Here is a 22,492-nt window from a genome sequence, read left to right as displayed (position 1 = left end):
GGGACAAAATAGCCGTTTTCAGGTCGGTCAACATCTGAAATTGATAGATGTCCTAGGTGAGCATATTCGTTAATGAAGTCTACATAAGCCTCCTTAATTTCAGGTTGCTTTTTGAATCGACGTTCCAGATTTAAAAATCTCTTTTTTGCCATATAGTATGAGTCACCCAGACAATCTGGTGTTTCATTGAGCGGGAGTTTAACTATGAAACGCCCTTCACTGTTTCGTTTGGTATGTTCTGTGAAATGATTTTCACACTCTATCTCTTGCGAGGTTAGTAGAGGTTTCGTTGGTAAGCTTTCTAGCTCCCAGAATCTTTTTAAATCCTTGTGTAGACTTGTCAAGGAATTATCCGTTATGTCACTAGCACTATTAGTGACTTTTGTAAAATTGCATTGTATGGTGTCATCACATTTTTGGTGTAACGGACCTGCAATGAGCCAACCTAATTTTGACTGGCGCAGAATAGGATTACCTTTGCCAAGGGACTGCTGCTTTGATAAGATCACATCCCAAAAGATGTCCGCACCTATGAGTATACCTATTTCTGAAGGTTCGTTAAATTGTGGGTCTGCAAGAGCAAACGAAGCTAAATTTAAATGTGAAATATTAATTAGTGTTTTAGGAATTTTTCCTGAAATTTTAGGGATGACGAGGCATGATGAAATAATACTGAACGGGTTTTGTTTGGATTTGATGCGTATTTCGCACCGTTCAGCAGGAAGCTTGAACGCTATGTCACCGATTCCTGTGACATTTTTCGTCTCGGAGAATAATGGTGTCAGATTTAACTGTTCCTTTAACTTTTTTGATATGAATGTACACTGGCTAGCACAATCTAGCAGTGCTTTTGTAGTAACAGCTTCATTAGTTTTAGGATTGATGACGTCAACCAGTGCTGTACACAATAGAGTCTCTGAAGACATGGTGGCTGACATCGCAATGGGATCAGAAGTACCTTCATTTGTTTCTCTTGTTTCTTTATCAGGCTCAGAAGCCTTACATATCATAGTGCTGTGACGCTTTTTACAGTTCTTGCAAGAACCTGGGGTCTTGCAGAAACGTTGATTATGCCCTACCCGCAAACAATTTGTACATAATCTTAACTTGGCTACCAGTGCTGCCCTCTCTTCAATTGATTTTGATTTGAATTGTTCGCATTCATAAATGCGATGATCCTTTTTACAAACCGCGCACTTGTAAGTTAGCGAGACATTGGAATTGTCACCCTTCTCAACAACAAAGGATTTAGTGGATACAGAAGACTGAGCTTTTTTATAGCCTTGTGAGATATTCGGAGTTTGCTTGATGTTCTTGTTTGGTTCCTGCTTACTACGGAAAACAGACTCAAGCACGTCGGCACGAGTCTTCAAAAAAGTCAAAAAATCATCAAGTGTAGGCATCTCCGAAGACCTGACATTAGCATGAATATATTCTTCCCATTTGACTCGGGTATTGCTGTCTAACTTTGCTGAGACTAAATATATGATCACAACATCCCAATGCTCGGTTGGTTGGTTTAAAGTTTTAAGTGCACGCAAGTTTTTGGTAATGTGATCAACAACGAATCTTAAAGATTTGTCACTCTCGCGAGTCTGTTCAATGTTAAAAAGTAATTTTAAATGACTATTTATCAATTGACGTGTGTTGTTGTAACGCTCACACAATAGATTCCACGCTTCAGGATAATTAGCATCAGACACCTCAAGATTGCTGATCACTCGAGCCGCTTCACCCTCTAAGTATGATACGAGGTAATGAAACTTATGTATATTTTTAATTCTAGGGTTGCTGTTAATCAAGGAATTGAAAGTGTCTCTAAACTGAACCCAAGATTGATAATTTCCAGAAAAAGGAGTGATTTTAATTATAGGGAGACGAAATCCGATCACTTCGTGATCCTCCTCGTCTGCCCCTATCGCTGAGGTATAACTTTGGTCGAATGATCCAGCTTTCTTAGAGGCACTGTTGTCCGATATGATTTCTTTAGCAACCGAGATTGAATTATAGAAAGCTTGTTCAATGGTCTCCCTAGTGTCTAACTCAACGCTTAAATTCTTTTCATCCAAGCCCTCTATTTGATCTTGCACACCATCGAACTCGGCGAATAATGCTTCAATCTTTGCTAACCTTTGCGTCAGTATGTCGACCTCAGATGGAGTTATTCTACGGCCTTTTAGGTCATCTAACTGATTACTGAATTTAGTAACGCGGCCCTTAATTGAGGCACGTTTTAAATTTAAAGCTTTAAATGTATTTTCCATGATTTGAGATCAATACACTGATGCAGGTATAGAAAGGGTAGCTTACTTGTATATGAAGTTTGATACAATACGCTCCTCGCTTCAAGTTTGATGTTCCACTAGCCGTGCGCAGAAGTAGACTGGTGCTGTGCAACAGTTGCAGGGGGCCGGCGGCACTGGCTGAAGTTCGAGGCTGCCACAGTATGCGTGGGAGCACGACTGGATTAAGTGCTGTGCCTTAGCAAGCGTCTCTGAGTTGCACTGGAATTGATAATTATGCAGCTTTGTGTATCAAGTAATAATAGTAGGGAGCTATAGTATAGGCATTGAAGCAATGGATTTATATTTTATAATTTTGGAAAATGGTTTCAATTATACTAAGATAATTAAGAAGGTACGATATTTAATTATGTAGAATTGGTTTAGCAATTCTTTAATGATAGGTATTTTGCTGATTAGAACCTTTAAATTTAGTTTATTAAGACTTTCAAGTCGTTATTAGAGCATGAGATGCGAAAATAGTTTAGACAACTTGTATGCCAATAGTAAGTATTGTATAGGAAGATTTTGTAATTACCTAAACACAGATTTAGCTTGAATTTTGTAAATATAGGTGAATAGAATATATAGGTGAATAGAATAGCTTTGGGTATTTGAAGGTAAGGAACGGGCTCACTTTGTCTTGGTATCTCCGTGGGCTGCGATCCTTTTTCTGTTTCGTCGGCGATGATGCGGCAGTTTTTGTACGTCTTTGTTGGTTGCGTTGTACAGGTAGAATTGTTCACGGTCGCCACTATGTTGGCGCACCACGCCGGATTTGTAGGTTTACTTGTGGCCGAGATCCATCGGATTTGGCGGAGGTGTATTAATTACAATAAAACAGGAAATATAACTTTTTACATTATTAATTTATGAATTCGACCAGCAATGAAAATTGGTTACAAAAGACAAAGAAGAGTGTTCAGTTTTACACAGATAATAAACGTCATTCACGGTCACGGCGCGCGCCCTGGGTTCCTGCATATTCGAACGTGTGCGCGCACAGCAATTAGGTAAGCAATAAGCATTCAACAAAAAATCTGAATTAATTGAAATTTTTATGATTTGTTGTTATAGCGGCAATAGAAATGCAGATTCTGTGAAAGTTTCAACTCTCTATCTGTTACGGTTCACGAGATACAGTCCGCTAACAGATAGACGGACGGACGGAAGGACTCTGGAGGCTTAGGGGACATAATAGAGTTCTGTCGGCATTTTTCGGCGGCGACAAATTTCATTTTTAGGGTTACCTAACCCTAAAGATGAAATTCTATATAGCTGTAAAAAATAAAAACAGTACAATAATCCTACATGCAAGACGAGTTTAAATTAACCTATTTATGCCGGCGTCTTGAGATTTAATATTCAGTCTAGAACTAAATTCCTTCCTAGGACCACTGACCGTAACAACTTGCGTACAGACAGCAATAAATTAAAACTAAGTAACTAACTACGACCCAAATTGAAAACCTCTTTTGTTTGAATTTTAATGTCGTTTAAAAATGAGGCTGCTGTCAACTAAGCACCATTAATTTGAAGGCAGTGCATCGAATTTTTAGGGTTCCGTATCTCAAAAGGAAAAACGTAACCCTTATAGGATCACTTTGTTGCCTGACTGTCTGTCTGTCTGTCCGTCCGTCCATCCAAGAAAACTTATCGCCTACTTCCCGTTGACCTAGAATCGTGAAACTTGGCAGTTAGGAAGGTCTTATATAGCACAAGTAAAGGAATAAATCCGAAAACCGCGAATTTGTGGTTACATGACGATACGAAAAATGTCTTTATGAACAAATAATTAGTATTTTTAATTTTCAAAATAAGATAACTATACCAAATGGAGTATCATATGAAAGGGTTTTATCTGTACACTCGAACAGATTTTGATTTATTTTTATGCATAATAGTTTTTAGATTTAAATCGTGCAAAATGTCGGAACAAATACCCGAGTATGGAACCCTCGGTGCGCGAGTCTGACTCGCACTTGACCGTTTTTTTATTTTAGAATCATTGATTGAAGATCTTTGGTTTAGAATGATGAATAGACAGTAGAGAAAATAAATCCGAAGCGTGTGTTTTGTTTTTTTTTGCTGTCGCTACACATTCCGTCGGTGTTGGTCCGGCGCCAAACCGTCTGTCCCACTTTGCCAGCTATTTATATTATATCTGCGTAACTAAGCTTATGTCTTCCTATATTAGAATAAACTGGCTTTTTGTCCAGCCATCTAACCCCACAATAAAATAAAATATACAATACAAACAGTTCATGAGATTCTTTTATGAGGTTTTTTATGGTCAGTGGAATAATATTTCTACTCTTAGCTTTTATTGCTTGCAGTATTTATCTTAGAGCCTTTGTACAAAAGTCAAAATCAAAGTCAAAGCCTTTATTAAAATTGGGTACTTATCATCTTACCGAGAGTCGGAACTATTATTATTGAATATACGTTCGGTATATACTTAGTTTATGAGCTTTAGATGTTGCGATAGCAATCGCACTCTAATAAGATTATTTATTTTACCATTACATAGTTTTTTAGGTAAATCTCTATAAAACCCCTAAACGTTTTGACCTGTGTCCCTCGTGCATGTATTTAGGAGGGCATTCTAATTAAACTATTATTCGTTAAAAATATTTCAATTTTCAATAACTGCTTTTCTAAGTGACGCTTTTAACAGGTAACAATTAAAACTTATTAGAACTAGCAAATCATTCCCAGTTAAATAATACTTTACAGCCTGTGTTTACAGCACAGCACAAACACAATGCGATGATCGACGGAAATAAGGACTAAACGATGCGGCCATAGCTAACGAACGGACAGACAAACATAATTTTTTTTATGTAAGTAGGTATAAGATTGTCAATATGTAGAGTTCAAAGTTATTAAGGACCCCAAGGACTCGACAAGGTCGCGTGAAAGGTCAATCATTAGGCTTTCAATAGAGCCTTCAGCCTTCTGGTTCCGATAAAATCGCAGTAAATTGCGGCCAATCCGAAACCTACCTACCATTTCCGCTCATAAACTTGGTAAAGGCATCAGTTTTTATGGTCCACTTTGGTAGGGTACCTACTTATTTAAAAAATCTACGGTTCTACCTATCAAGCTGTAAGAGAACTTTTCGTTTTTTGCTCTTCTCAGACCTGGGCGCGTTTGGAACCCTCGTAGCTTTAGTTTTAAGATTACATAGTTAATTATTATCACCACTAGGTAGGTAGGTATATCATCTTACAAATCTAACAATTCTGACAGAGTATTTATAGGTCTATATTCTGACCACCAAAGGGTGTACAATACTTTGAATAAATGATTTTGAGTTTGAGTTTGTACGCAATTACCTATTTAAAAGGTAAAAGCCTACTTATAAGCTACACCAAAAAAATTAAAGTAAGATAAAGTTACTAACCAACGAAATTAATAGGTACCATATTTTCAATTGAAAAATTTAAAAACCCCCGACACAAAACCTATAAGTAATAACTTTCAAACGGCTGAATCGATTTTCTTGGATTATAGCTAAGAACACTCTCGATCAAGCCACCTTTCAAACAAAAATAAAACTAAATTAAAATCGGTTCATTCGTTTAGGAGCTACGATGCCACAGAAAGATACACAGATACACACGTCAAACTTATAACACCCCTCTTTTTGGGTCGGGGGTTAAAAATTAATCCTATCGGCTGTTATCGTCGTCGTTATGTTATATTATTTACATTGATGTTGGATGAGCCACCCCTAACTTTATTATTCTGTATGTTAGGTATTTTACAAAAATTGTATGGTCTTTTTTGACAAGTAACAATGTTGCTTATCGACAGATTACGGATAGATTGATTATAATTTTAGCCCTCAGACACCTATTTTAGTAGGTACGACCTACAAACTTAGCTACATATATCTGTTATTAAAATACGACGTTCCCAGTTCCCACCCTATGGCATAGGGTTGCTAACATTGAACTAAATAATTGATTAGAAGATCTGTATATAAGTTAACTAAACTTACCTACGAAACTAAGTAGATACGTAAATAAGGAGATACGTGGGCGAATCACGTCCCCAATAAATATTTAATTAGGTTTTTTCACTCACAAAAAAATAATTAAATCCATTAAAAAATCAACAAAAAATCAACAACCTTTGTTTTTGCTTTGTTTATATTCTTTTAACTCGACTATTACGTACGTACAACGCCATCTGTTAAGAATTCAACACGTATGGTCTATAAAATTCTTCAAAAAACAATTATTATTGAAGCCAAAACTAATAATTGTACATCACTCTACTCTGTTTTTTTTAAAGTGTTTTTAAAATCGATGTTTCAAAAAAAAGATAGGATATTAAAAATTATAATAGCTCTGAGCGACACCTAGCGTAACACTTGGAATGCACCAGAAACTTCAAGCGTGTTAGTATTGTCGTATTTCCAGAGATGGCGATAGTAGGCTTTCGATTATCGAACGATCAATAAGTTTTCATAAAATGTAGAGCTCGATGTGGCTCTACATTTTATGAAAACTGAAAATTGATCGTTCGATAATAATCAGCTCTGACCCTGTTACGGTGATTAATGTTTGAATTTTGTTTACGTTTCATAAAATACATATAATGAAATAGTTAATTAGTATCTATATGTACCTGAATCAATTAAAATTAATATTACTTATTATGATATTATATTAACGAACTTTAGGTTAGTTACTACTTATTTAATTGATCATGTTACTTGGTAAAATTTAATTAGGAAAATATTATCGTTTCTACCTAGGTAATGCTTACTTAGTTCATTTTTCTCATAGTTACATGATAACTCGACCTCTTTATATATTATCACTATCATCATATAAACAATACAGACACAGCAACTTAAATATTCTCACGACGGATACTTACAGCCATTAAAAATTAATTACTTCCTACAATTTATTACTTTACATTGAAACATCTGTACAGATGTAAAGGTAGACCACCCAAAAAGACAACCTACATACATAGACTGCTAAACTCATAACCCTTCCTTTTGGATTTGCCGTAATCGGGTAAAAAGTAATGCTAGAGGAGATATCGTGAACTTCTCCATCATATTATTATTATAAGAGCCTGGCTAACCCTACATTTTAACACCACTTCCTCTGTAGACTATTGGTAATAAATCACTTCAGCACCCTTGCTTTGGATACTATCGGCTATTTATAAATATTCTATTATCATAATTCCGAGCTGTTTATGAGGTTTTTATGATTTTTCAGTGGTTATTGATAGATTGATGGTTCGTCTTACTTTGGATTATGTTTTTCAGGTGTGCTACTCCACAAAAGAAAGGGTTTTAAAATCTGTTACGAATTAGCTTACGAAAGAAGCTGATTTAGCATTATGCATTAATATATCTAAAACCAGACTAGACTATTAAAATAATATTAATTGCATGATTAAGCGGGTATATTGCACCTACTAAAAAGTTTCTTGAACATTTTTGTTGTTATTGCTTTTAGTGGGAACAATTACAAAAATACATTAGAAGTAATAAATGGAATTTATCATATTAAAGATGGAATATACCTGCTCCGATGTGGTTTACATCGAAACAGATATTATATTCGCATTGATTACACACATATTGATATACAGCATCGATTTTCATTATAAACATACATACTTACATTTAGAAATTATTAATTTTGTCTAGCATTAGTTAGGAATACCCTTTCTGCCGAGAAAACCCAGCAAGAAACACAGTTGCTCTATTAAAAGTTAATTAGAGAAAGCCATTGCGTATTAAGTCCATTTTTTACGCACTTTTTCATACGCCTACTTTACTTTCTCACTTCTTAGGCCTTCTCAATAAAACGGATATATGCAAATATCATTCCCAATAACAACTTTTCTATCCTATAGCTATATATTCGATTCCCGGCACGCCTCAATGGCTGTCATGTTCCATTTCGTAACGAGACGAATGATTGAACTGTTTTGAATGAATGATTAATCATTCGTGGCCGAATTTATGATGGATTTGGGCGACAATTTGAATAACGGATGTGTCATCGATGTGCAAGTTTTCATGGATGTATGTTTTCGTTACAAAATAATAGAGTATGGAAAATTGATCGCAAATTTCCGCGCTGCAAAATTCTCTTTTGCGTGCAGTGGTTTTACAGCAGCAGTTTTTTTCTGTTATGTAATACACACTAATATTATAAAGGAGAAAGTTTGTATGTGTGTGTGTGTATGTTTGTTACTCCTTCACGCAAAAACTACTGGACGGATTGGGCTGAAATTTAGAATGGAGATAGACTATACCCTGGATTAGCACATAGGCTACTTTTTATCCCGGAAAATCAAAGAGTTCCCACGGGAATTTTAAAAACCCACATCCACGCGAACGAAGTCGCGGGTATCAGCTAGTATAATTATATGCAATACTAAGTACATTGATAGTGATTTTCCACTAGGTACCTAGGTTTAGCGTCGTTTTTAGTAGTTCTTTGCCAATATGGCAAGAAAAATTGCAATGGTCCTACTTTATAGGTAAGTATCGACATGACATGAATAATTTTAATTTGCAAAAATCAGGCTAATTTTCATTCTCTCTTTAATTTCTGTAATTTTCTTTTTTTCAAAGGTACAAAAAAACTGTGGTACCTACCTAATCTTATCAAAATATCTATTTCGTGAAAAGATTAATTATATTTCTAGAATAACCGGAGCAGGTATCACGACATAACGGACAGAACTAATGACTTAAACTAGTGTAGTAATATCACAGATCAGATAGGTATGCTTTTATGTACAATTGTTGAATAGACTTGAACTGAACCACATTGAACTTTGGAATTTATTAGTAGGTACTTAGTTACCTATTTGTTGTAACAAAGAGTTGTGGATATGGGTCCTAAATAACAAATTAGGTACTCATTAGGTGTGTGCATCTAAATCCAATCCATAATACTTTCCTATTTTACCTATCTAATAACGTGGGAGAAATAAAATATTCATTCATTCAATATTCTACTTGTCAGAATAAAAATAAAGGAAAACATTTCTGATTTGGTCTGTGTAAAGCATGGGCCCATTATGATCGTATAAAATATTAACGATCACAGCTATTGATATGTTGATGGCAATATGGCCGCCAATATGGCGCTGCGTCCGGTGAGTTTATTAAAATCAAAGATATCATAAATAAAGACAAATTCGTAAGCTTGTGTACCTATATATTTTTTTAACTGTAAGTCAACCCGATGCCCGATAGCACGTCTAAAGGCGGAAACAAATTATTATCTGACGCGGCTGACGGACGCGGCTGACGGACGCGGCTTCGCACCTCGATTTATAGGTACTATCTGGATAATAAAGTTGAACACAGTTTTTTTTCTTAATTTATTTAGGGACTTTTATATCATAAGTATATTTCATCCCCATTATAATCTAAGTATTACATGAAATCAGCTAGCAAAATAATACAAATCGAACAAAAAGAAAATAAAACTTTTACATTCAATAACAATTCAAACTCTTTTGATTCAGGTCTTAAACTTTGTGCATTCCACTGTAATAAATTCAAAGTACGGGCTATATTTTTCTGACTATCCATAACTGAATTTAGGAAGAAGCCATGTACAAATATCATTTTGTCAGCCGAAAACGTCCGGATGAGTCCGTAGCCGCGTCCCAAACGACAGTGTTCCGTCGCGGCTGTGAGCCGCGGCTTACGGACACGTCCGATAGTTTGTTTCCGCCTTTACGTGCGTTATCTATCACATTTTATGCGGGCGCCGCGCAGCTGTGACCTCTTAATGAATGCATCGTGTGTGCCGTAACCTCACTTAATAGTTAATAGGTATTATTGATCATGTACGGCTTTTATAATGGCTAAAAACTACGATTCGGTACGCTTTTTAAGCAAGTCAATATATACTTCGTACTAGTCGTACGGGCCTCGCACTTTTTCACTTCACACCAATTTGTTTTTAAATTAAAATGTATTGTATGCTTTAAAAGTCTACTATCGCGTCTGAATTGTTGTTACCCATTGAAGAGTTCCGTCCTCTTTCTCCAAAACTTTTCGTCAAATCTCCACCAAAATTACATGGAACTAACTTAACAGTACGAACTTTGTAAAGAAAATAGAATTGGGAAAATCAAATGGGTTCAACTTTGACGGAATTAGGGCGATTACGCTGTCATCCGATCCGAATCCGTTAAAATACGGATATAAAAATCTCGGACCAAACTCGAATATTGCTTACTCATTCGATCTCTGATCCAAATCCAAGCTATTCAGTGGGCATCTTTGACATATCTACGTCATACGTCCGATTTGAATCCGAGGCACATCCGAGATATTCTCACGGATGACGGCTAGAGCACGGAAGTCGGAGCTAGTGCGTAAGCTACCATACAAGTTCTATTACTACTTCGGAACGTATTTTCACGGATTCGGATCGGATGCAGTGCGTAACCGCTCTAATGGAATAAAATAGCTCATTAGCTGAAAGGTTACAGGAGCGGACTGAAATCCGAAAGGTCGGCGGTTCAAACCCCACCCGTTGCACTATTGTCGTACCCACTCCTAGCACAAGCTTAACGCTTAGTTGGAGGGGAAAGGTGAATGTTATTCATGATTAAAAATGGCTAATATTCTTTTCAAAAAAAAAAAAAAAACTTTCGGAAGAATTATCATACAAGCGTTTTCATTTTCATTCATACTCGTAACATAGCATTAATATATATTTACTGTGTGCATGTGTGTCTGTGTCGTCACATCTAGGTGTCGCCCCGCCAGCTGTGACTGTGAGCCAATTCAGACAATCAACGGGCCTAATTACTAATTGCACCCAATGGACGCCCAATTTAGAATAAGCATTTTTATTTTTTTTGGTTTCATTCGTTCGTTCGTGCTGTTTTTACGTTCATGAATGAATTTTTTTCTTGCGTCTATGTTTTCTGAAAAACGTTTACATGAACAAAAAAAGTATTTCAATTTTCAGAGTAAGATGACTATTAGGTATACCAAGTGGGGTATCGTAATATGAAAGGGCTAATTACCTGTACATTATAAAACAAATTTTTATGCACAATAGTTTTTGATTTATCGTGTAAAATATCGGAAAATATATACGAGTACGGAACCCTCAGTGCGCGAGTCTGACTCCCACTTGGCCGGTTTTTTATTAATAATATACTGATTATATAAATACATGAATATATCAATGGTATTATTTGTATCAATGTACAAGTGTAAATAAAAAATTTATAACATTCCCGACAAGTGAAGGTTACAGTAGCTAGAAAGAGCTGATAATAACTTTCAAACGGCTGAACCGATTTTCTTGGATTACCTATAGCTAAGAACACTCTCGATCAAGCCACCTTTCAAACAAAAAAACTAAATTAAAATCGGTTCATTAGTTTAGGAGCTACAATGTCACTCACAGACAGATACACAGACACACAGATACACACGTCAAACTTATAACACCCCTCTTTTTGGGTCGGGGGTTAAAAATGAACGGATAAGTTAATACGGCAATAACACAGATAGCAACTTGCAAAGGAAATACGCTAGCTTAATGGAAATGCGATATTTTCATTTCACATGTGTAAAACCAAACAGCAGGCATTGATTTCAACCCAGTATCGAAAAGTTATAAATCCATATGCGTGGAATATGCATTTTCACACCTATTGCATAATGTTAACGACTATCTTTGAATGATAAGACATTTCTTGTGTTCTTGTGAATGAATTCGCTTGATATTTAGCTATTGAGATCTGACTTCAGAGGTTCCTTGTTTCTTCATTAGCAGAAACTTTGAACCCGAGGCCCGCGTTGTGAAATATCAAAGAAAGTGGGTTATAATTAGCTATCTATTTGTAGGTAACTCTTTTTGTTCTTCTGTAACTCAGTGGAATGTTAACGTGCTAATTTTACGATGTTACAGTTATTTTTGTTACGTTTTTCTAATCGGCCTATGAAAAGGAAGCATGGTGGCGGAACGTTACGACTCCAAAAGAAAGAAAATATAATCTACCTATTAATTAAATATAAATCATTTTTTTTTAAATAATAGGTATGTATTATAAATGTTATAGTTAGTTATTTTTATATTTTCTTCGAATCTTTAGAGAAAATTTAGGTAAATACCTATTTACAGGAGTTATTTTTCCAACCTAAACAAGAGAACCATTGTTTAAAATGGAATTTACCAGGTAGATAATATTAGATAACTAGATTTATATACCTATCTACAGACAGAATAGTTTTGATTATAAAATAATATATTAAATATTATTAGTAGTATTATTAGTAAGTAACTATTTCATTTTCTGTTGGTTTTGTTTTGAAATAAAACAAATAATAAATCCTTAGTCGTAAAATCGTAACTAGCCATTAGTTTTGGTATAGTAAGTACTAAGTACCTACCTAAATGGTATTTATGTGCCTAAAAACCATACTTATTATTATATTGTATGTAATTACATAAGTTCCTACATAATATAGGTCATTGAACTTTGTTTAAATACTCAACAAATACATACAATACAACGTGAAAAATACAATAGAATCTATTAATGTATTATATAAATACCTTACTAGTTATTTTTTGTTTTCGTAATGATTAACATTTGGAACGAACTTTATTAATTACTATTATTACTTTTACCTACCTAGGCATAAACAAGTACGTTTTAACTTCAATACCTACTTAGGAAATATTATCTGTGAGTCTGTGTATATAGAGATATCATACTTGTGACTGGAGTAGCAAACCAGTAACCACATACATCAGACGTCAAACTACAACCTAATAATTATATTTTTTATTTTACTAACTTACCTTTGACTTTAAACTTTAAAGACTAACTAATCAACTTTAAAGTTTAAACTCAAAGGTAATTACGTAAAATAACGTATTTAAATTAAAAATAAGCTTAAGTTTTAGTTAAAACGAGACGGTTTTATGTCAGCACCATAGCGCTGCCTCGTTTTGTTGTCTTAAGGCAAAGCAAAGTCAAAGTGCTCTCTATAGATCTCAACCTAAGATACGGAATATACCTACTGGTTGGTTTTGTGGGGCATTGCACGTTCTAGCAACATCCAAATCTCTGACTTAGGATGAAATCTATAACGCGCACTTAGTCTTTGCTTAGATTTAAGTTACAGTTAAAACGAGACAAATATATGCCAGCGGTATAGCGCTGTCTCGTTTTAACAGTTTCTTAAGTCTGAGCAAAGTCAAAGTGATTTCTATAGATCTCAGCATTAGACTCTACAATCTACATAGTTCTATATCAAAGATAATATTATTTGTATATAGATAAAGCATCGTTATGCCGTAATTTTCCTTCCTCGTATTAAATGTTGCAACAATGCTAACTGCAATGTAAATTCAATATTACATATCGTTTTACACCTATGTAGGTTTTTTACAATGCCAACATAATTTATGTAACCGGCCTTATTCAAGTAGTCACTAGATTTTACCCGTGGCTTTGTCGACGAGGATTTAAGTTTTTTTTAAATGTCGTAACTATTTATCAAGATGCAGGAATCTATGTTTTGTAGAGAAAACCTGCATGCAAAACCCAAGTTTTTAGTTAATAATAATTATAAATGAAGAAAGAAAGTGTGATAATATGAATGAAGAAAGAAAGTGTGTTAGTTCTATTTTTTACCCTTTCATCGCTTCTTTGACGATATTATTTGGTCTGTACCAAAAGCTTGCATCAAGGAGACGGACAAGGACATAAGCATACTTATGCCGGAAAATCAAAAAGTTCCCAAGGGATTTTTAAAACACCTAAAACCATATGAATGAAATCGCGGACATCCAGTAAATCTATACCTACTAATAATAATACTAAGGTAAATTTTGTAGGTTTAATTGTAGGGGTAATCTCTGGATCGGACGATCCGTTTCTGAAAATTCTTTCACTGATAAGAAAGTTACATTAGGTATCTCAAGGCGCTATAAACTATACTTTACGCGAACGAAGTCGTGAGAAAAAGTAGGTACGTAAATCTATACATATAATAAAATTGTAGAAAAGTGGTGTCTGTACAATGGAAATATATAAAAAAAAGTAGTAGGGGTTGTTATTATATCGATGCCGAACCCGAAATTGTAATTAATTTTTTTTGTCTGTTTGTCTGTGTGTTTGTGCACGCTAATATCAGAAACGGCTTATTCGATTTAGATACGGTTTTCACTAATATATTGTAGTAAGCTTCACTTAACATTTAGTGTTTATTTCATGTCAATCGGTTCATAAATAAAAAAGTTATAACATTTTTAACGTACAGAGTACGTACTACACGTCTCGCTCCTGAGCGTCCGTGGCTATATAAAGCGCGGTCACTATTCCACGCGAACGAAGTTGCGGGCACAGCAGCTAGTAAATACCTAAATAAACAGCTGTTTGTGCTGTATGTTGATAATATATCAGTCAGCCAGTCTCTCCTTCGATGTACACATTATACTATGTGGGTAATTGGGTATACATATTATTTACTTTAGAATAGCGAGTTTAGTGTCAACAGAGATAACGAAGTTCAAATAAGTATTAGCACAGCGTTCGGTTGCCTGGAAGAGATCGCTAGGTAGCGATAAGGCCGCCAAATTGTACATGCCTATATTTTTGTTTTGCTTTGTAGACGACTTCGTCGAACCTCTGTATGTGATATGAAAATATCATATCTTTACGCGGTACGACCTTGTCCACAAATTCAAAGTTGCTCAGTGAGCTACGGAGAGGGCTATGTTAGGAGTTTCCCGAGGGATAAGATTCGAAATGAGGAGATCCGCAGGAGAACCAAGGTCACTGACATAGCCCAAACTATTAGCAAGCTGAAGTGGCAGTGAGCTCGAAATACCTGTCGTAGAGGTGATGGCCGTTGGAGCCCGAAAGTTCTTGAGTGGAGACCGCGTACTTATAAGCAAGCGTAGTGTGGGACGCCCTCCAGCACGATGGACTGACGATATAAAGCGGCTGGCGGGAAGTGGCTGGATGAGGTAGGCTGAGGACCGGGTGTGGTGGCACTCTTTAGGGAAGGCCTATGTCCAACAGTGGACGTCCACAGGCTGATGATGATGATGACACTGTGGTATTAGTTCGTAAAATGTGGAGTTGCGAAGCGGACCGTCGTTTGGCACACATGGCTTTATGATGTACTAGTCAACGCTTGAATACGTTATGGGCAAAGTAATGCTAGGCATTGTGAATATTACCCGGGAAATATCGACTGTGAACTGCCAACATGGCCTATCCCAAATTTTCGCTTGAATGCGTTATTGGTAAACTAATCCTATAGGCCTCACACTAATATTATAAGGGCCAAAGTTTGTTTGTATGTGTGTATGTTTGTCATTCTTTCACGCAAAAACTAATGGACGGATTTGGCTGAAATTTGAAAATGATCGTAGATAGATTATACCCACAGATAGATTAACACATAGGTTACTTTTTACCCTGGAAAGTTAGAGTTCCTACGGGATTTCTTAAAAAACTATATCCACGCGAACGAAGTCGCGGACATCAGCTAGTTGTAAATAATTCCCGGAAAATATCGAGTGTGAATTGACAACATGTCCTATCTCAAATTTTTAATGATTTCACTTTTAAATACTACTTCCTACTCCGCAGTGACACAGTTCAAGAAAGTTATCTAGGTTGCTTAGAACAAAGAAAAATCATGAAAAAACAGTGAAATAAGGTAAAATCCTTGTTTGCCGGGCATTTTTCATAATGTCTGAATTAAACAGTGAAATAAGGTGAATCCTTATGTTTCCCAGGCATTTCTCATAATGCCTTCATTAACTACTTTGTCAGTAACACATGTAATAATGTAGTCGGTACATGCCGGCGCCCGATCTGCTTCATTTATCTAATGCAATGTGCATTTGCTTTTAGTTTTTAGTGCGGTTACGCCACGCTCCGCCTCGCGGCAGAAATAACGCGGAATATCGGTCACAGACTCCGTTCAGAACGAACGAATCTTGTTAATTGCTGGACAGTACACCACTAGCACTATCGCTGTGGACGGGGCGCGCGCGGACGTTTCCGTTCGATATTCGAATCTCGTGAAAAGCGCGCGAACGCAAACACGACGCACTCCACTGACGTTTATTTTTTTTTATCACGCGCGCAAAGGCTGACATTTATAGAGCCTAATTGAAAAAAAAAATATGCACGATTAATAAAATTAAAGTGCATATCAGTAAGGTCAGCATGGGTCTCGCGGGATGTTTTCGTAACGTTTATATTAGGAAGAAATATCACGATAAGTAATCGGTCGAGTGCAAATGTCGTTTGTTATCGGTTCATTTGGCAAGTGACATACAACGGTGTATGTTATGTTTAAGTGGAGTACGGAGTAAAGACGTGGTTAAGGGACAAGCATTCGCGGAATCCCACGGTTGATTCATACACCGGTTATCGTGTTTTGCAGCGAACGGCAAAATGTGTGAGGTCACAAGTTGGATTCCGCACGCCGTGGTGGAAACACTGCGCGACCGCTCCGCGCAGCCTGTCATCGCTTGGCTGACTTCTATCCGAGCCTCCATTGAAGAATACGACCCGCTCATCGTCGTCCGACCACCGTCTTCTTCCTCGGAAAACTCAGAGTCAGACGGAGCGTTCGACGAAATCCTATCCCAATTGGGCAAAGAAATCTTCAAGCTAGATGAATACCAAAGAAACCTCACCCCGTCAGAAAAACAAGACGTCTCACTCAGCATCCTCAACATATTCGACGAGTGTCTAGAAGGGATGAGCCATCAAACAGAAACCGAAACCAAAGTGATAAGCGAACTCAAACCAAAACATGTGTCGCACGATAACAAAACAGTGCAGGATTGCAGTGATTCTAGTGTATCGGACGTCTCTCTCGTTTCAAATACCTCATCTAAAAGTGTGAAAGTGACAAGGACTCCACCTCCAGTTCCCCCGCGAAAATTCCCTATAAAAACCCCCGTGTATGACAACATGGAGTTTAAAGACAACGTTAGCAGATTAGAATCGGATAAATTGGAATCGGATACAGACTCGGCAAGCACATGTTGGAGTTACCAAGACTGTAATATAGAGAACCCTGAAGTGGAGAGTAAGGATACGTACGCAGCAGTGTGGTCGCATTCGACGGGTTTTCATAACTCCGATGAGATTTTGCGTCGCGTATTGTCGCAGGCGCAGCAAAGGGCGACGATTTCTCGCTTATCTTTCGATACCGCGAGCGACTTCTCGCCGCAGCCGTTCTCGGTGTACGCGTTGCACGAGGTGGGAGAAATCCACAGGTGCGACCCGACGTCACAAGTGCCAGTAGTCGAAATGACGCCGGACAAGCCGAGCGACGACGGGTACGAGCCCGTACGGGACGCGCTGAACCTCACCGACGAGAACATTTACGAGGAGATAGAGTACGGGTACAGTTACACGGACGAGGGGTGTTCTTGTGGCGGCAGTGTGGAGGTGGAGAGTTGTTCTATCAGCAACAGTTCCGAAGGTGTGGGCAGGGAGAGCCCTTTGTACGCGAATCTGAGGGATCACGACGCATACGCGATCCCTCCTGATGTGATATTCTGGAAGAACTTGTTGCTGGACCCTTTTTATAACGACGACGAAGAGGATGAGGTGAGTGGGTGTACCCATTTTTTTAACGTAATGAATTAAATAATTTATGAAAAAAAAATGGGATACTTATTTACTATGGTAGAGTTGCTTACTATGTAGACGTGCTTAGGTGAATTTTTGGTAGGCTTCTTCACAGACCAAGGTTTTTAGAAGTGGGCAGATGGCACCCGCGCGTTCTTTAGTTATAAGTTGACAAATTGTTTTATCATATCATAATAAACTGAATAGGCACCTCATTATGAAAAATACTTACTACGAAAGAGTTGATAGTTTTGTTTGAAGTTTTTGTGGGTTTCTTCTCAGACCAGGGGTGCATTTAAAACCCGCTCATCTTTTAATTATAAGTTGACAAATAGGTACAAAATTCCAAAGGGCTTGTAGAAGTCTTGGAATAAAATAATTTGTGTTCCTGTTTACTGATATCCCTACCTACGTAAGACGTTAGTAGGAGGAAGTGATATCATCTAGGGGCCCGAAAAGGCTAGTAACTGTTTTGATTGTGTCCATTGAAATAAATGGACCTGCATGATAATTCATAGGTATAAATTAACTTTAGTAGTGTCCAGCAAATCACTTAGTTCCGAAATATTGCTAGTTATCATGTTAAGTTTGTATAGAACAACAGCTCTAGGTTCGAGTAGGGATCTACTATCTACATAATAATCTATACTAATAAATAAAATTGGAGTGTCTGTCTGTAATTTCGAAATAACTACCTCATATTAAGCTAATATGGTTATTTGAACGATACCAACACTGAATCACACGTTTTTAAAATTTTTGTCTGTCTGTCTGTCTGTCTGTCTGTTTGAAAAGGCTAATCTTTGGAACGGCTGAACCGATTTTGACGGGATTTTCACAGACAAGTAGAGGATTGACCAGGGTGTAACATAGGCTACTTTTTTAACCGACTTTCAAAAAGGGAGTTATGTTTTTCTACCTATGTACACCGAAATCTCCGAGATTTCTGAACCGATTTGCGTCATTTCTTTTTTAATCGATTGAGGAACTTTGCGACATTGTTTCATAAAAAATTTGGAGTCCAACTCCTCAATTCTGATGCTGCAGGGGATCTGACCAATCCACGCGGACGAAGCTGCGGGCATCAGCTAGTATGGATATAAAAGGAAAAGCTGACTGACTGACTGATCTATCAACGCACAGCTCAAACGACGATCGAGCTGAAATATTTTGACATGCAGATAACAGCATTATGACGTGTACATCGGCTAAAAAGGATTTTGGAAAATTCAACCCCTAAGAGGGTAAAATAGGGGTTTGAAATTTGTGTAGTCCACGCGGACGAAGTCGCGGGAATAAGCTAGTTTAACAATAAGTAGGGAAATTCTATATCCATCAAGATACTGATCAAAACCAAACCCAGTCAAAAATAGACCAAAAAATCGAATCTCTATCAAGTTTCAAACTTAGACTATTCTGTTCTAAGTTCTGAGTGCCTACTAGGTAGGTACTTACAATTTAATTTTTCAATCAGTTCCTCTTTGCATATGTATATTATTACGTAAATAATTATTAAAATATAGGTACCTCTACAGTTCATAGCTGGTAGAGAATAATTTAATATCAAATATTATCTACAGAAATAATTATTAAGTCTGAGTTTTTAATAATCGATACCTTGGATGTATTTTCTAAAAACGTTCCATCTCACAACTAAGTCAAATGGGCGATTACGGTAAAATGACATGTTACATCGCAAAAGAAATATCCAGGATATTTGCGGTGCGACATGTCATTTTACTGTAATCGTCCAGATCGTAATCATTTTAACAAAATATTGCAATATTTTAATTAAGCTTTACTTATTTAATATTTCAGAAAATACGTCCATAAATTGATACTTAAAAACTTAAAACTTCTAAGAACCGTCTACCTTTCTTCTACATAATGTTATACCTTTTTTTTTTATAAATGAATACTAACTTAACCAATACCTCAAAGCGTTGGTACTTGGTATTTAATAAAGCACGTTCGTCATTAACCAATCGGCCATTATAGGAAATCACTTGCGACATTCGTAATGGCGGCCGATTAATATTCACGGACATATTCGCGCCAAAACCATTGTAGAGACGTTGTCGTATATTGTATCCTATATAAAAGTATCATAGACTTCAACTTTGCCTGCAAGATATGTAGGTACTTAAGAACTATAGAATGCAAGTTTGAAGTTTAAAAACACAGTATGAGAGACACAAAGTTTTTATCACAGCCAACTTAAAAGCCGTAATATTTATATATCACTAGTTTTGTTTAATAAAATGATCAAATTGAATTGTTATTTTAACATCTACTGGGATTTGATTGTATCCCTAAGAGATTTGATCAAATCCGGGCTATTATCATTTCCCAGAGACAGATGTAATCTGTATTTGTAAGAAAAGCTGCGAAAGCCTTTTAGGCATGCAGTTAATTAGGTTAGCCTCATAATATTATAATAACAAGAGTAGTTAGTAAGTAAACCTCTATCAAATGAATACTTAACTAAAATATTATAATATAATAACATAATTCTAATGAATCATGTCATTAAGATAATGCGTTAATGACGACTGGTTACCAATGACTTCACCGTGACTAATTTTGTTTGTAAACTGTACTAGGTCGCTGACGTCTGTATTTTATCAGTATGTTGTTCCTAGTCTCCAGATCTAGGTAGGTCTAGGTACATACATCAGAAACAGCTGATACCACAGCCCTAGTAATACACGCTGGACTTGCGATTACCGACCTGTTTTTGAAGTAACTTGATTTTCGTTATTTTAGCAGTGAGCAGATTAGGAACTTATGTGTAAAATAGCAATCCCCGCTCTTTAGTAAAAAAGCTTGAACATTGCGAACTTTTAAGTGCTAGTCATAAAAGCTTAGGCATACTTACCTAATACCTATAAAATACGCCTTTACCTTTTTTTGTACTAATCTAAATCCATACTACTTACCTATTTAAATATTATAAATCCGTAAGTCCGCAATCATATTATTATATGTTGTTTCTTAATTAGGTAACACCTCACCTATCTACTCAATCGATTTCAACGAAATTTGGCACAAAATTTACCTGACTCACTACCTAGAAAAGTAGAGAACAATGAATACTTTTCTCTGAAGTCAAAGGGTTTCCGTTGGATTTCAAAAAACTAACTGTGTCGATATAGTAACAGACGAATACGTAATATATTTATAGCTATACTAATCTACTTAGTAGTTCTATTTTACGGCACTTACACCTTCCTGCATAATGTACCTAGGTAGGTGCCTATAACTTGTTTCGAATGTATGTTGTAACATAAAGACGGTTCTGCACCATTAGCTCGGACCGATAAATAATAGTAATCGATTACTATTACTACCTATTACAACATTTGTACAACTAGAACCGAAATAGGTGCGTAGGTTATTTGACAATACCAGTTAAAGTGCGTTTGCTGCTGTAGTTACGAAACTAGGTATGACCCAAAATTGGATGATTATACCTATCTGCTTTCTGCAAAAGTTTTGTTCCAACCCACAATCAAATCAAAATTGAGATAATATTATGAAAAAACTGATTACATTTGGTCGATTACTATAAAATGAATCGCACCACAAACCAAATATTCTGGTTATATCCTGGATACTTGTGTATTTGTTTTGCGGTGCGACATGTCATTTTACCGTAATCGATTATATCTAGATGATTACAGTAAAATGACATGTTGCATCGTAATCAAAATATTCTGTTTATATCCTATATTATATTAGTTTTGCGATGTGACATGTCATTTTACGTTATCGATTACGGCTAGCTAGAGAGATTACAGTAAAATGACATGTCGCATCGCTATCAAAATATTCTGTTTATATCCTGGACATTTACCGTAATCGCCCAGCAGAAAATTGTAACCATTTTTTTTTTTTGTAATATTTCAACAATTTGACTTTATTTATTTACTTGACAAATAAAAACGTTATGCAACTTATCGACAGATTGCAAATATGATTTTTCCATTCCATTCCATCGGCCTGTACGCGTCCACCGCTGGAGATAGGCCTTTCCAAGAGCTTTCTATATGATTTATTATTCATTAATTTCGACCGTAAAATTACTAAAAAACAATTGTAGCCAAATAATAAGTTATTTGACCTAAGTCTAATAAATCTAACCGCTTTATCTCATAGTAATGAAGTATGATAACAATATAATGTAATTAATGTCTTGCTGGGCTGATTTATTCCTAATGCTGTAATAAAATAATTGATAAAAAATCATTAGTAGGACTCTTCTTGTTTTTCCTATCAGTTGCTTACTATTTTAAACCACTTATTTTTATTCGATAACCTTTCATGTACTACTTACCTATTCATTAATTTTCAGCTATATTATATTATCTAGTTATTGTAGACGTAGAACCAATTTTGTAATCACCAAATCTATAACCAATATCATAAAAATTCGAAATTGTTTGTCTGTTTGTTACCCACTTCCTGAATGTTGAAAGAAGATACGAAGATATTATGCTGATGACAGACATAGGATACCTACTTACTTTTTATCTAGAAAAATCAAAGTAGCAATC

General features: G+C 36.2%; 1 protein-coding gene and 1 long non-coding RNA gene across 5 annotated transcripts in view; both read left to right on the top strand.

Moving 5' to 3' along the window:
- Nucleotides 1–22,492, top strand: part of LOC123871204 (rho GTPase-activating protein 9-like) — a 135,759-nt gene that overhangs the window by 63,859 nt on the left and 49,408 nt on the right. For 2 of the 4 annotated variants that reach the window (XM_045914849.1, XM_045914847.1), the window contains exon 1: nt 16,214–17,915. The exons of the other annotated variants lie outside the window; for them this stretch is intronic. In XM_045914849.1, coding sequence (XP_045770805.1) covers nt 16,746–17,915 — 1,170 coding nt within the window. In that variant the 5' untranslated portion in view covers nt 16,214–16,745. Of the gene's footprint in view, nt 1–16,213; nt 17,916–22,492 lie in introns of those variants that run through there. 4 annotated transcript variants of the gene reach the window in all.
- LOC123871209 lies at nt 2,418–3,200 on the top strand. Its single transcript, XR_006797235.1, has 2 exons — nt 2,418–2,792; nt 2,882–3,200. It is a non-coding gene; the product is annotated as an uncharacterized LOC123871209 (long non-coding RNA).

The sequence above is a fragment of the Maniola jurtina genome, chromosome 13 (assembly GCF_905333055.1).
Source record: "Maniola jurtina chromosome 13, ilManJurt1.1, whole genome shotgun sequence".
Taxonomy (NCBI): domain Eukaryota; kingdom Metazoa; phylum Arthropoda; class Insecta; order Lepidoptera; family Nymphalidae; genus Maniola; species Maniola jurtina.
Note: the sequence above shows the minus strand (reverse complement) of the source record. Positions and strands in the feature narration are given on the sequence as shown.